Source organism: Corvus brachyrhynchos, unplaced genomic scaffold (assembly GCF_000691975.1).
Source record: "Corvus brachyrhynchos isolate BGI_N302 unplaced genomic scaffold, ASM69197v1 scaffold305, whole genome shotgun sequence".
Lineage (NCBI taxonomy): Eukaryota > Metazoa > Chordata > Aves > Passeriformes > Corvidae > Corvus > Corvus brachyrhynchos.
In genome coordinates this window covers 1171254-1185473 of record NW_008239284.1, presented here as the reverse complement: position 1 = coordinate 1185473, position 14220 = coordinate 1171254, and the positions used below count along the sequence as shown (strand labels likewise).

The window sequence follows — 14220 nt, the reverse complement described above, 5'->3', positions numbered from 1 at the left end:
CCAAACTCCTTTTAAAGCACTTTTTTTTTCTTTTTTTTATTGATTTCATTGAAAACAGAACAAGAAAATGATCAGAGCCAAAAGGCTGCTCCTTTAAAACTGTCAAAAACATTAACAGAAAAAAAAATAATAATAATAAACATGATGGCATTATGAATGTTCTAGAAGAGATGAACAAAAAAAAAAAACAAAAACAAAAACTTGTTACTGCACTAATTACAGTATTTAAAGATATATGCAAAAAAAAAAAAAAAAAATTAAGATAATGACCTGCCCAGCCACCACACAAAAGGTGATGGCAAATTTATTCACACTACAATACTAACAATTTAAAAAAAGTTTTGTTTTTTTTCCTGCATTTTTATACTAAAATCACTTTGTTCTTTTTATACAATTGATAAGTTTATATTCACGTGGTGAGCAAAAATCACACCAGAATCAGCACCGTTTTGTTTTGTGGTTTCTTTTTGTTGTCGTTTTGGTTTTTTTGGTTTTTTTGTGGGTTTTGTTTTGTTGGTGTTTTTGTTGTTTTTTTTTTTTTTTTTAAGCTTTTTTTTTTTTTCTCCATGTTTTTAATGCTTGTCCCCGATGTTTCAATAATGGTAAAAAATAAATCAGTTTATTGAAACCTCATAGCATGTGGCTTAAAAATCAATCCAAGGTGCCCGGCGTGGAGCAAAGGGATGGGAGCAGACGAGCTGGTGGCATCTGGGATCTTCTCACCGTGACACATCTGTCCACCCCAGCCAGTCCAGGTTCTCTATAATATATATATCATTCATTTTATCTTTAAAAAAGGGGGGGGGAAAACTGGTTTTCTTTAGGAATTAGTGTCTTGTAAAATCCTCTTCAGCCTTCCCTCTCTAAAACCACTCCTGGGACGGGGTGAGGGGAGTTCCTTCACGGAGGAACCCAACACTGAGACACGACCAGGGCCTGGACCAGAGCTGGTTTGAACGGAGAAAATCCAGGAGGGAGAGAGCCAGGGGTCACAGGGATTGGAAGGACTCTGGCATTCTTCTCATCAGATGAGAAAAAAGCCGTGGGGGTTGGAGAGAACTGAGGGTGGTTGTAGGAAACACCCCTGGAAAGGCCCCACCACAACGTCCTGCGAGATGGGGGAGGAATTAATTCATTTATAGATCAAAATAAAAAAAAAAAAAAAAAAAAAAAAAACCAAACCCAAAAACAACCAACCAACCAAAAAACCAACCAAACCAACAAAAACCCAACCAGCAGAACCTGCCCCGGGGCTGTGCCAAGCAAACCCAGAGCCAGCACCTCCCGCTCCCTCCCAGAAACGAAGTCCCATCAAGCATCCAGAGTTTATTGTGGGTGAACTGGAGTGAGTGGGCGGGAGGGATCCAGGCAATGAGCGACATTCCGAGGACGGGCGGCTCCCCCTGGCTCTGACAACACTCAGCACGTTCAGAGAGGAGGCCAGGACAGCTCGGGTGGCAAAAAAAAAAATGCAACAGCCACCCCTGCACACACAGCTGTGAAACCCAGCAGCTTTCCAGGAGCAGGGAGGGGAGAACAACATCACGGAGGCGGGATTTGCTTTCACTCCTTCCTCAAGTAACAGTCGGTGGCACAGCCCTAAGTGTCACAAACCCTTGGCTTTCCTTGAGCGGGTTTTTTTTCTTTTTATTTTTTTTTCTTTTCTCTTTTTTTTTTTTTTTTAATTTTTTGTGGGGTTTTGGGTTTTTTTTTTTTTTTTTTTCCTCCTCTCTCTCTTCTTTCTCTTTTAAATGGAAATTCAGACAGTATGTGAATCTATGGGGTTGGAAGGAGTCAGTCTCAAAAGGGGCCGGCGGCCGGGGCGGAGCTGGTGTCGGGGAGCCCGTTCTCCTGCGTGTCCTGGGCCGAGGTGCTCGCCTGCCGCTGGGCCAGCGCTGAGCTCGAGTGTTTGCACTTGGGTGAACCACACTGACAGCTGAAGAATTTGCCTTTGATGTCCCAGAACCTGTCCCCGTAGTCGAAGCTGCAAGAGAGAGACACAGGAGGGGTCAGGGAACGGCAGCAGCAAAGGGGAGCGAGGGGACGTCGGTGCTGCTGCAGCTTCGGGGAATCCCGGGATGGTTTGGGGTGGAGGAACCTGAAAGATCACCCTATTCCATGGGCAGGGGCATCTTCCATTGGAGCTCCATCCAACCTGGCCTTGGACACCTCCAGGGATGGGGCAGCCCCAGCTGCTCTGGGCACCCTGTGCCAGGGCCTGCCCACCCTCATTGTAGGGGATCCTTTATCTAATCTAATCTAATCTAATCTAATCTAAGAGGTCACCCCAAAGCTTCTCCTCTCCAGGCTGAACAATCCCAGCTCTCCCAGCCTTTCCTCCCAGCAGAGCTGCTCCATCCCTCTGATCCCCCTGGAGCCTCCTCTGGCCTCTCTCCAGCAGCTCCAGGTCCTTCCTGTGCTGGGCCCCGGGGCTGGGGCAGCTCTGCAGGTGGGGTCTCACCTGAGCACAGGGGCACAGGGGCACAATCCCCCTCCCCTGCTGCCCACGCTGGGGCTCAGCCCAGGGCAGGGGGTTCAGGGCTCTGAGTGGACACAGCCAGGTTGAGCCTGGGGCTTTGCAAACTTCAGGGGGATCCCTGAGACACAACCCCTGGAGCAAAGGGCTGGAGAGACCCAGAGCTCTCATCCCCCTCGATGGTGGCAGGGGGGTGGCACGTACCCGATCTCCTCTCCAGCCTCTATGTGCCTGGTGCTGAAGAAGGCGATCCTGGGGAAGCGCAGGTCCTGGTGGGACATGAACACCCGCACTGGGATGAGGTTGGGCTCGCACAGGTGGTTGATGAAGCGGCTGATGTTGCCGTAGAAACGGGCATCAATGCAGTAAACCTCTCCATCCTGGGGAGAAACGGGGCAGCGCTCGTTAGAACACGCTGGCCTTGGGAGTTACTGGATTTAAATAAATGACCAGGCTGTTGGTGTCCCCATTAATACTCTGGAGAGCTCCGGGAACAGCCAGGGCAGGGCACTCACTGCGGGTTTGGAAGGATTGAAAACACACACACACACTTTTATAATCAATTTATATTCAACAGTACCCTGAAAAAAGAGTTTTCTGCACAGCGCTCTGCCCCCACACACCCCAAGAGCTGTTTTTTAACACTCTGGCACGCCACTTCTCCCAACCCAAGCACCAGTTTGGCACAACGGGATTGATGTTCAGTGCAGACACCTTGTGGGTACCAGCCCCTGGATGGGGGAACAGGCATCTGTTCTGTCCTCTAATTGAACATGACAGCTTGGAAACACAAAGCCAGAGCCTGGAGAAAACACAGGGTTTTGCAGATAAGAGTGAAAGTGAGAACACAGAAATTCCCTTTCCAGAGAGCCCAGAGAGCAGTAATACTTTGTTTTCCTTGAAAATAAAAGAACTCCCCTCAGGGCTTTTTTATTCCAGCAGAGAATGACTGTGCAAAGCAGAGGCTTTAATTACAGCAGCTAATTTCAGTTGCAAAGAGGCCAAAAGCAAAAGGATCCATTAGTGGTGCTCCAAGTCCCTTTTGGACAAGCACCTCGGATCATTAACGGATGAGCTGTGCCAGGTCACACTCAGGGGTGCAGGAGCCCAGGAAATCATCCCAAAAACTGGGGGAGGCACCACCCCAACGGGCCTGGAGCACACACGGTGTCACCAGCTCTGATTCCATAAATCAATGATTTAAATGATTTCACTCCCCCAGTTTCATCCATGGAAATACCATGGTGGGGCAGGATGGCAGCACCACTCCCACACCCACAGCAGGACCCGGGACACTCCATGATCACCTCACACGGGGCTGTGAGTGACAACTCAAGGAACAGGGACAACAAATGACAACCCAGACAACAGCAAGGACAGCCCAAGCACTCTCACCACAGCACAGATCCATTCAGGCCATTCCTTCCAGACACACCAGGACCTCGAGGCTCCTCTGGGGTTGGGATTCACACCCTTGGCAATGCCCCATCGCTCTGGAGGACACAGGACCTGCTGGCTCTGCCCTGCCCTTCTCTGCCCAGCCTGATGGGCAGCTTTAACCATCCCTCAGTGATTTGGTGCCTGGTTTTCTAAAGATGCTCCACCTTGGCCTCCCTCCCTGCTTCCCTGATGGCTTCCCAGGAGCCAGCACAGAGGTTCTCCCTCAGGGATGCAAGAGGCAGGGCAGGGCCCAGGCGGGCTCTTGCTCATAAATGCACAAACCAGGCTGAAGTCCCTTTCAACTTCTTAATTTCAGTCCAACCCCCTGTTTTCACACCAGACTCATTGTTTATCCTTTTTCAGCTCTCAAACGTGTGTTGCTTTAAAAAACAGACAAGAACAAAAAATAAAGCCCAGCTTCTTTGTCACCAGCTGATGACAGAAACAAGGCACAGAGTGTTTTACAGCCTCCCTTGGAAGGCACCCCACTCCTGCAAGTCCCCAGCTCACCTTTTCTCACTTCTCCTTCCCCAGGGGGAGTCTGAAGTCATGGCCTTGCTTAAAACTTTCAGATGGTGCTTTGCAAAGCCAAATTGCTGCCCTGAGAGCCCTCACAGAGCAGTGCAGGGAAACAAGCAGCAGAACAAGCCCCTGCCAGGGTATCTCATGGATCCTTTATGAGTGAACAGGGTTTGCTGGGGTTTTTTTTTTTCAGTCTTCAGCTCATCATCACTTTATGAAGAACTCACAGAGCTGCCAATCACACAGGTGCCAGCTTCGGAGTACCAAGCCCTGGACAATTGACCTCAGGATGCTCCAAGGGCTTTGACAGAGGAGCATCTTGCTCAGAAGTAGCGTGGGCAGCACGAGTTGGTTCTGCTGCCCTTTTAACCAGCCCTAAATCTCACCTCAACCACATTTCCAACAAAGCACAGCAGTTGTGCTCTCTGCAGGATTTTGCTGTACATCAAGATGGAGACAAACTTTCTCTGGGCTCTTTTGGGGAGGCAGGACCTCGGGTTTGTCTCTCTGGACACCTGCAGACACCGTACCTTGTTGTCCAGGTCGAAGAGGTAGGAGTCCTCCTCACGGACATCGGCCTCGGAGTCGGAGATCAGCTCCCCAACGTACCTGTGGGCAAAGGACAGGCAGGAATGAGAGGCTCCTGTGATCACAGGTTTGAACACTTCTTTTTGGGAAGAGAGAGGCACAGGGAGGCAGCCCAGCCACAGATGGGCAAGCCCAGCCACAGAAGGGCAAACCCCGCCCACGATGGGACACAACCAGGGAGGCAGCCCAGCCACAGATGGGCAAGCCCAGCCACAGATGGGCAAGCCCAGCCACAGATGGGCAAGCACAGCCACAGTGCTGGTCAGCTCCGAGCCACCAAACAGAGCCCTGTTAATGTCCAGCAGTGAAAATCTGGCTCCAAACTCTTTTCCCTTCAGAGCAACACTTAAATAATATTGAAAATGACTTTAATGATATTAAAACCACTTTAATATTAAAAATCAATTTACATTTTTCCTGAGGAATAAGTTTCCTTTTGCAAATCTCTTTGTTGGCCAAGATCAACACACGAATCCAAGTCTCCTGAAGTTCCTGGTCAGACTCAGGTTGTCCCACAACCACTGCAGTGCTCGTGCTGTTCACACCCCAAAACAAAACGTTTGTGTCTGCCCCTCCTGTATTTCCCAGGGTAGTTTGAGCAATTATAGGCTACACAACTTAAAAAGTTTTGGTTTAAAAGTCCTAGGTCCTGGCAGGATCCCTGGAAGGATCTGGGCTTCCTTCTCAGAATAAATCCGAGCTGTGACCCCAGCTACAACCGCCCTGTTGTAAAAACAGGTGACAGGCAAGTCCTCCAAGCAGAATGATGCAGATTTTGCTTGGCCTGGGCTTGCTGAGAAGTTCCAAATGCAGCCCCACCTTTCACAGCCAGAGAGGTCTGGGTTTGGTGCAAACCTCCCTTGCTGCAGGAGTCCCCATGGCACTGGTGTTCCCACATCTCCCTGTCTCCATTTTAAATAGCTTGGGACCATCAAGGTTCAACACTTCCTGCCCTGAGCTGCTTCAGTCAAAGTAACAGACTCAGAGTGGAGGGACTGAGGGAGGATGTGAGAAAGAAGCAGCAGCACAGCAGCTTTGCAAGTGTCCAAGGACAGGGCTTGGAGCAATCTGGGGCAGTGGAAGGTGTCCCTGCCCATGGGACAGTGGAAATGAGATGGGATTTAAGGTCCCTCCCAACCCAAACCAGTCAGTGTTTCTGATTTTGGTATGTGAGTGTTCCCAGCCTGCAGTGAAACACAAATTATTGCACATGAATAAATATTCTTTGCAGCATCAACAGAACTCCCATGACCAGCAGTCCTCTCACAGCATTCCCACAGCCCTCAGGCACATTCCAAGTGTTAAACAACGGCCTCCAATCCCCCTGGGGCTCAAGGCAGCATTTAACTCCCAGGCTGGGGAGGCTGAGAGCCAGGAAACACAAACCTGGAGAGGATCCCTGTGCTCTGTGACCAGGGATTTTTGGCTGTAGCTCCCAACTGGGAGCCTCCTGTTTGCCCTCACTGCTCTACTGCTGGAAATCACCCACTCCTTGGAGGCCTAAAGCACAGAAACGTGGCCAGAGAGGGAGAAGCTGCTGTGGAAAGGCCCAGCAGGCAGCAGCAGCAGCTGAGAACAGCTGAATAATTCTGCCCAGAGAGGCCTCGTGCCCAGGAACAGCCACTGCAGGGTTATAATTCCATGAAATAAAATACCACAATCAAATGAAAAATTGTTAGTTTGATGCTCCTTTAAAGCCTGTTTCTTGTAACTCATTTCCTTTCCGAGGCTGTTCACAGATAGCAACAGGTTCCTGATTTTCCAGGCCCAAAGTTAGGGGAGGACATGCAAGGGGTGCATGTTCCTACCCAAAAAACAGCAGGAGCCCCTTCATTTAAGAGCTCCTGTGGTCAAGGCAGTGTCTTTCTTCCCACCAGGGTGTTCTGCAGGTTGATGGCAAATAACTCCATGCCAGAGCTTCACAGGGCCACTCAGCACTGCTCAAACAGGCTGGCCTTGACTGGGGTTGGAACTGATAATCCTGGAGGTCTTTCCAACCTTAACGACTCTGTGATCAGAGGGCACTCCATGCAAAAACCAAGAGCAACAAGCAGTCCCTAGCACAGGCTCCAGTGTTTTCCACAGGATGTGGGAGCAGGAGGCCTGGGGCTTCTCTGGCTGAAGGTGTGGCTAAAACACCTGGCCTGATGCAGCTGCTACCTTCCTAAAGCACTGCTGAAACAGAGTGAATATTCCAAACCCATAAATGGATGCAAAAGGAACAGAGCAGATCCTCTGCTTTCTGCATCCCACTAATTCCCAGCCTTTCCAACAAAAGTCAGCAGCAGCTGTGCTGTTTGCAGAAGGAGCAGCTCCACCACCTACCAACATGAACAGAACAGATTCAACCCAGCCCACAGCAACAGCTGCACAGGGTGAGCAACAGCAGCTTCTGAACAGCACCAAATTCCAAGGCCAGGGAGAAACCTGCATGTGAGCACAGCCCTGAGGAGCTGCAGAGCTCTGGGGGAGCCCAGTGGGACAGGAGGGTGGCACTGCCACCTCCCCTCGCCAAGCTGCTGCTTCCAGGGCTGTGCTGGAGGGACAGGAGGCAGCTACAGAGTCACAGAATCATCACAGTTGGGAGAAACCCTCAGAATCATCGAGTCCCATCATGACCCCAGCACCACCACAATCACCCCAAACCACATCCCCAGCTGCCACATCCAGATTCTTTTTGAACACTCCCAGAGGTGGTGACTCCAACACCTCCCTGGGTGACTCATTCCAGTGCCTGACCACTCTTTCAGCAAAAAGCCATTTTCCTGTCTCTGATCTGAACCTCCCCATGTGCAGCTGGAGGCTGTTTTCCCTTTCACTGATTCCCTGGGAGCAGAGCCCGACCCCCCCGGCTGCCCCCTCCTGTCAGGGACTTGTGCAGAGCCACAAGGTCCCCCCTGAGCCTCCTTTGCTCCAGGCTGAGCCCCTTTCCCAGCTCCCTCAGCCGCTCCTGGTGCCCGTGAAGAGTTACAGAATAAAGGTCACACCAATGCAATCATCCTTCCAAAGCAGAGTAACGACCCCTGGACAAAGCAACTGCCCTCCCAGGGCTCTAATCCAGGTGTTTAACACCAAATGCTCTTCCAGAGGAGCTGATCCCGGGATCTGCTGTGTCCTGGCAGCCCCAGGCACTGCCAGCACTGGGGCTGCTTTCCAGAGAGGAGGAAAAGAAGGAGCCAGGTCTATGGGATGCTCATAGAGAATCACAGGAAGGACTCATGGAGCAGAGGACTGAGTTGGTGAGTGAGTAAATGAGTGTGTGGCACAAGGAGGAATGTGCACAGGCACCACGTTAATTAGCTCAGCTGGTTAGTAAGCAGCTCATTTAGATAACGAAGATAGTGCCCAGCACTGAAACAGTGCCAGCAGCTCCCGGCAAGCGTGGGGGCAGAGTCAGGCTGTGGGATCTGCACCCCATCAGCCCCACGTGCTCTGCAATGTCTGTGTTCATCACACCTTCCCTGGGCTGCCTCCTCACTGCCTGCTCCTGCTGTGTGCTGCCATTCCAGCAGGATTTGCTGAAGTCAGTGCCTTTTTTCCTTTGGGAGCAGTTTATTCACGGGCTCTGGCTCATCCCTGGGCACTGCACTGGGACTCTGGGACCTTTGGTACTTACAGAAAGCCCTGCATGAGGACAGGCCTGAGCCACTCCCCACAAACAGCAGCTTTTGGCTTTATCTCTAAAAAAAAATTTTAGCAGCTGGCAGCTCCTGACACAGAATAAATACCTGGCCAATTTGCTGCAGAATTATCTTTTCCTTTCTTTTTTCTTTAATACTGCAATAATCTCCCTCAATCCCCCACCCCAATTCCATAACACATCAATAACTAGTTCTAAAAACCCCCAGCAGCCATTTCCATGACGGACACGAGTCCAGCCTTATTTAGAAGGTCTTCACTCACTGTTGTATTGCAATGAAGACAACACTTTCCAAACTATTTAATAAAGCACACATACCACTTTAAAGCCTAAAACTGTGAGGTCTGATGACAGGTTTTTCACTTGACATAAATCTGAACATTTCTGTGCCTAAGTACTTTATTGAGTCAGGGCCAAAACATGTGCTTAACCCCAAGTGCTTCACTGTTTTGCTGAATCAGACTAAAGCCAGAGCTGTGACACTGGAAAACCTCTGGAGAAGTCAGGATTGAAGCAGAGAAAGTTGTTCCAAACTGCCCTGGCCTGCAGTGTCCCATATCCACGGCACATGAATGAGTTGAGCACATTTGCAGCACAACCCAAATGTGCTTTTCCCCCATCACTTGGGTTCCAGAGGGGGAAGAGCTGAGCCCAGATCCCAGCGAGACAGAGGGGGGTGGAGAAAGCTCCACGCTGTGAGGAAAAGGACAGACAGAGCAGGAAGTGGAGTCAGGAAACCTCTGGTTGAGGGCAGCAGCTGGGCTCAATGCCAGCTTGATTTGCATGAAAACCTCTCCTTAAAGAAGAGCAAAGTTCGTGTGCCCTGGGGAAGTGCTGGATTTGGGAAGTGCTGGATTTGGGAAGTGCTGGATTTGGGAAGTGCTGGATCTGCTGGGCTGATGGAAGCTGCACAACTTACTCGCACACAAAGGTTCCCAGAGGAATGTCCTGCATCGTCCGCACTCCCCAGCCCATCTTTTGTGTCCGGTAAAGCTGCAACCGAGTCCTGGGAAAGAGGAGAAGAGGAAATGAAGCCACATTGATGGCAGCACTCCACGGAAAGAACGGATTTTCGTGGAGAGGTGAGCAAAAAGCCAGCACCTTCCACCACCACGCACTCCCAGAGGATTTGAATGTTCACCCTCCGTTCTCACACTGCAGGGATGCTCCACTCCCACAGCTCCCAGCTGCAGGCAGATGCTGGCATGGAAACAGCCCAGAGACAAGGGACAGGTGCCAGGCAGCCCCTTCTGCCTGCCCAGCTGCACCCCTGGGGAAGAGGGGACAGGGCTGGATGCTCTGTGTGATGATGATTTACAGAGGATATCAGAATCTCACAGCATTTCCTTCCCCTCCATGCAGCCCTAGGAGAAGCAGGGAAGGTGGAAGGGGATTTAGGGCAGTGGAGCTGTGCAGGGAGTGGTGCTGAGGGCGAAGGCAGGGAGCTCCCAGGGACTAAAGAACACCTTGAGCTAAGTGCTCTGACCCCTCTGCCCCTCTGCCAAGACCAGGGCATTCAGCAATTCCACCATATCCAGCTGCCTGGCTGAAAGACAAGGAAGAAACGCTGCAACTTAAGACTTCTTGATGTAACAGCCGCTCTGTGGAATTTTACTGATGGGGTTTATAGGCAGAGAAACAATCCTGTAAGTCATTCTGCCTCATGCTCAGCCAGAACCTGAGTTAAGTGCAAGATGAACAGTCTCCAGGGCTAGGAAAAGCTTGCTCTGTCCCTGAGGGAACCCAAAACCACTCTCAGCAATGCTGTTATCGGAATTAAGTGAAATCTGATGCTCACCTTAACTTCACCCTGTTGCTTTTCCCAGTACTTCTCTTCCCCCTCCCCACTCCCTGCTGCACTGTCAGCTCAAACCATGGGATGTGAATTTCATCCTGTTTGCCCACAACTTCACCAAGGCAAACCATGACCTCAGGAGAATGATTGCTCTCAGAGACACCGGGTCTAACACTGGGTTTGGGGCTTGGGGAAGCTCCCCCAGGTTTTGCCTCGTCCAGCAGAGCAGAGCAGAGCCCAGCTCAGGTCTGGGCTCTGCACTGGAGCCGACACCGGCGGCAGTGGGGCCACGGCTCTGAGCTGAGCCTGCCAGCTGAGCTGGGCCAGGCTGCCAGCTGGATACGTGTGCTCTGCCAGGCAGAGTTAATTTGAGTGAATCTGACAAAGGAAGCACTGAAAATGGAGCAGCAGCACCCCTGTGTCAGCTGCAGCCCCACAGCAGGAGCCTTTCCCGCTGCTTCCCTGGGGACCGCGGGCTCTGCCCAGCCCCTGACCCTCCTTCCCAGCAGAGCTGCTCCCCCCGGCTCATGGGGGGGCTTCCAACCCTTCCCATCTTTCAGAAAAAATGCTTCAGCAAGGCAAAAAATGCAAAAGCAACAGCTCTGGCTGTACAGCTCCTGAAGAAACACCCACGGAGGCACTGGAACTTGGGAGCTTGGCAGGGAAAACCAGAGAGAGGTAAAGTTCTGTGGAAACACATCGAGTTTCTTCCCTGCTTATTTTTAACATTGCAAAATGTCATTGAAACTACAAAGCTTGCAAAAAGAGTGTTGTCAGCACTATAAAAAAAATCCAAAAAGTCTTTTTTTTTTTTCCAGTGGGATCCCTTTGAGCTTAGTGCAGTGTCAAACTCCTCCACAGCAGAGGTCCAAACCAAAACATGGACATTTTTAGCCAGGCACCAAAATCCCACTGGTCTTACCTGGAGCAGCGAAGCCATCAGGTGTTCAGGTATCCAGTTCAGGGGGAATCATGCCACTAACTTGGGAATTTTAAGCAGCCCAGTCTGGGCATGCTGGCCTGTATTTCTGATCTAGACTGCTGGCTCACGAGACCTTCGGAATTAAGACTCTGCAGCTCTGTTGCTGTCATATCCTTCTCAGCTCTCCCTCTGAGACACCACACTTGGGCTGTGCATGCAAACCCACAAGCCATTTGTATGTTTTATGCTCAGCTGATGAAAGAACACTGCAGTTCCCACCTGATGGTGCTATGGGCAGGGTGCAAATACTAATTGAGATGTTAATTGAGCTCATCAACCCACTGCTGCTTCATTCCCACCAGCAGCAGGCAGGAACCCACTTTCATCCACCAGCCCCAGCTTCTGTGCTGGGTTTTGTGGGTTTATGGGTGAGCTGAGAGCAGAAAGCTCATGGGTTTGGGGTTGGTCCTGCCCAGATCAGCTGTGTTTGGCCCCTCCTGCTCACCTGAGGCCGTTCTGCACCACCCGGTTCCTGCAGGTTCTCCAGCACGAGCACGCGTGGTTGCACTCAAAGATCAGGGGGGGCTCAGCCATGTTGAACTCAGGCAGGAGTCGGCCATCCTGAAGGAGAGAGCCACCCCAGACTGGGTTATTTGTCTGCTACTGGGATCCCCAAAACCACAGGGAGAAATTCCCCCCAGAGTAAAATCAGGCCAGAGAACCCCAAGGCAGAGTCGTGCCCTGACCTCCCCAAACCCAGCGTCAGAGCTCAGGTTCTGCAGTGATTTTGCTCTACCCTGACAGCAGCACTGTCACCCACAGCTGACAAACAGCCAGAGAATTTAGATTTTTGCTGCCTGGCATCACCCTACACAGCACTAAAAAATACCTCCCGGTGCTGTGCAGAAAACTGGTGTGCATCATCATCATTATTGTCATTTGCTGTGCTGGAGGGGAGAAGTGGATGCTTAGTCTGCCTCTGGAATAAGGCCTGAACTTCCAGAGCCCAAGGCCAGTACACCCAAGTTCTGTGAACCACATTACCTTCCCAAATAACAGTCCCAAAAAATTCAGTTCAATTATTTACCAACATACAGGATTAAGGAAGTGATGGATGCAATTTATCCTATTTAACAAATTTGGCTTTTAAGGCTTGAGAGGTGTAATTACCTATTAATGTGTAAATAAAATGGCTACAAAGCCAAGAAAGATGCCAACATTCCTCGTGGGAGAAACGTGCAGAGATTCACAGAACTTCTGATCTTTGCAGCACCTGCCCAAAGAAGAATCTCCAAACCTCCCTGGAGGGTTGAAGCATTTACCCGAAACAAACCTGACTTCTGGCAGTGTGGCAGTGAAAACATCTTTACTTTGCCTTCAACCACAAGAATCACAATAAATAAAAAGCAGCTAAAAAAACAAATTCTCTCTCTCCTCCCTTCCCTTTGTTTACATCTTACAGCACTTTCCACGTTGCTCTGAAATGGAAGCTGACTTCACGCATGGGTTATTAAATGCTCCCTATCACGTGGGTGTAACTAATGGCTCAGTTGGCACGAGAGGAACACAAATAAGTAACACAAGAAAAGCTGCCCTAAGCACGCAGTTTGGATTATCACACATGTCTCAGAGCTGAGACTACAACTTCAGGCATTTTAAGTCAAGAAGAAAGGAGCTGGAATTACAGAAGCAGAGAATGGTTTGGGTTGGAAGGGACTTTAAAGCTCAGCTCATTCCAACCCCTTCCATGGGCAGGGACATCTCCCACTAGACCAGGGTTGCTCCAAGCCCTGTCCGACCTGGTTTTGAGTTGGTTTTGAGTGAAAGGAACTGAATTAGGCAAAGTTGAGCTCTCAAGCCCTGGTGTGAGCCAGGAGGGGGCTGTGTGTCCTCACCTTGTCGTACCAGCAGCGCATGCTGAGCTGGCCACACATGCAGTTACTGGAGGAGCAGTCATCTATGCAGACACAATACTGCAAGAGAAGCAAAGGGTCAATTCCACACCACTCACACTACTGAAATCACATCTCCTCCTCTTGGTGCAGCTCCTCGGCCAGAAGGATCAGCAGCTCCACCATTCAGTGGCAGTTTAACTCCATTCTTTATTTCTGTGTGCACTGAGCACCAAAGGACTCTGCCCTGCAAGGAGGGATCTCATTCTGAGCCAGCCTCACTGCTCACGGGAGGATGTCCCTGTTATTAACCCTCCCCCATGCCCTGTGAGCTGCTCTCCACACTTGGGGACAAGGAAAGCTCCAAGGAGGGACCAGAGCTGGGAGATGATGCAACTGTGCTCAGTCCTCCCCTGCTGCTTCCCACTTCCCACTCCAGCTGGCTGCTTCCCCGGCATCCCCCAGCCAGCACAGCCCCACCACCAGCTGCTGCACAACAGGGACTGGCCACAGGAAGGTCACTTCAGCCACCTCAGAGCTGTGCCCAGCAGGGCTCACCCTCACCCTAACCCTAAACTTTCCCCACCCAGCCCTTCCAGGACTGCAGCATCACAGCCAAGACCTCGGCCTGGGTGCTGCAGTCCATGGGAAAGGTCTCCCAACAAATCCCTGACTCTCCAGCCTCAGAACAGAGGATAAGGATAAATGGGAGCCACAGCAGCCAGCACCAGATGGCCGGTGCTACAGCTGAACACAGAGCTCAGCTTAAGCCTCAAAACTGAAGAAAATCAAAATCCCATCTCCTACATAAGAGCTGGAGGTGAGGAACTCAACCTTAGCTGGAATTTGACAGCAATATTAGGACTCAGCATTCCCAACTGGAATGCCAAATCTGTTCTGAGGAGCACTGCACAGCCCAGAACAGGAGCAAACCAGGATCCCTCA

General features: G+C 50.8%; 1 protein-coding gene across 16 annotated transcripts in view; it reads right to left on the bottom strand.

The window, feature by feature from the left end:
• Nucleotides 1-344: 344 nt before the first annotated feature.
• The window catches only part of EHMT1 (euchromatic histone lysine methyltransferase 1), a 110831-nt gene continuing 96955 nt past the window's right edge, over nucleotides 345-14220 (bottom strand). For 12 of the 16 annotated variants that reach the window (XM_017740305.1, XM_017740302.1, XM_017740295.1 and 9 more), the window contains 6 exons: nucleotides 13279-13356; nucleotides 11889-12004; nucleotides 9586-9672; nucleotides 4969-5047; nucleotides 2681-2856; nucleotides 345-1984 (listed from right to left, as the gene is read on the bottom strand). In XM_017740305.1, coding sequence (XP_017595794.1) covers nucleotides 1801-1984; nucleotides 2681-2856; nucleotides 4969-5047; nucleotides 9586-9672; nucleotides 11889-12004; nucleotides 13279-13356 — 720 coding nt within the window. In that variant the 3' untranslated portion in view covers nucleotides 345-1800. The remainder of the gene's footprint in view (nucleotides 1985-2680; nucleotides 2857-4968; nucleotides 5048-9585; nucleotides 9673-11888; nucleotides 12005-13278; nucleotides 13357-14220) is intronic. The other 4 variants (XM_017740312.1, XM_017740300.1, XM_008638319.2 and 1 more) reach the window with 1 other exon arrangement.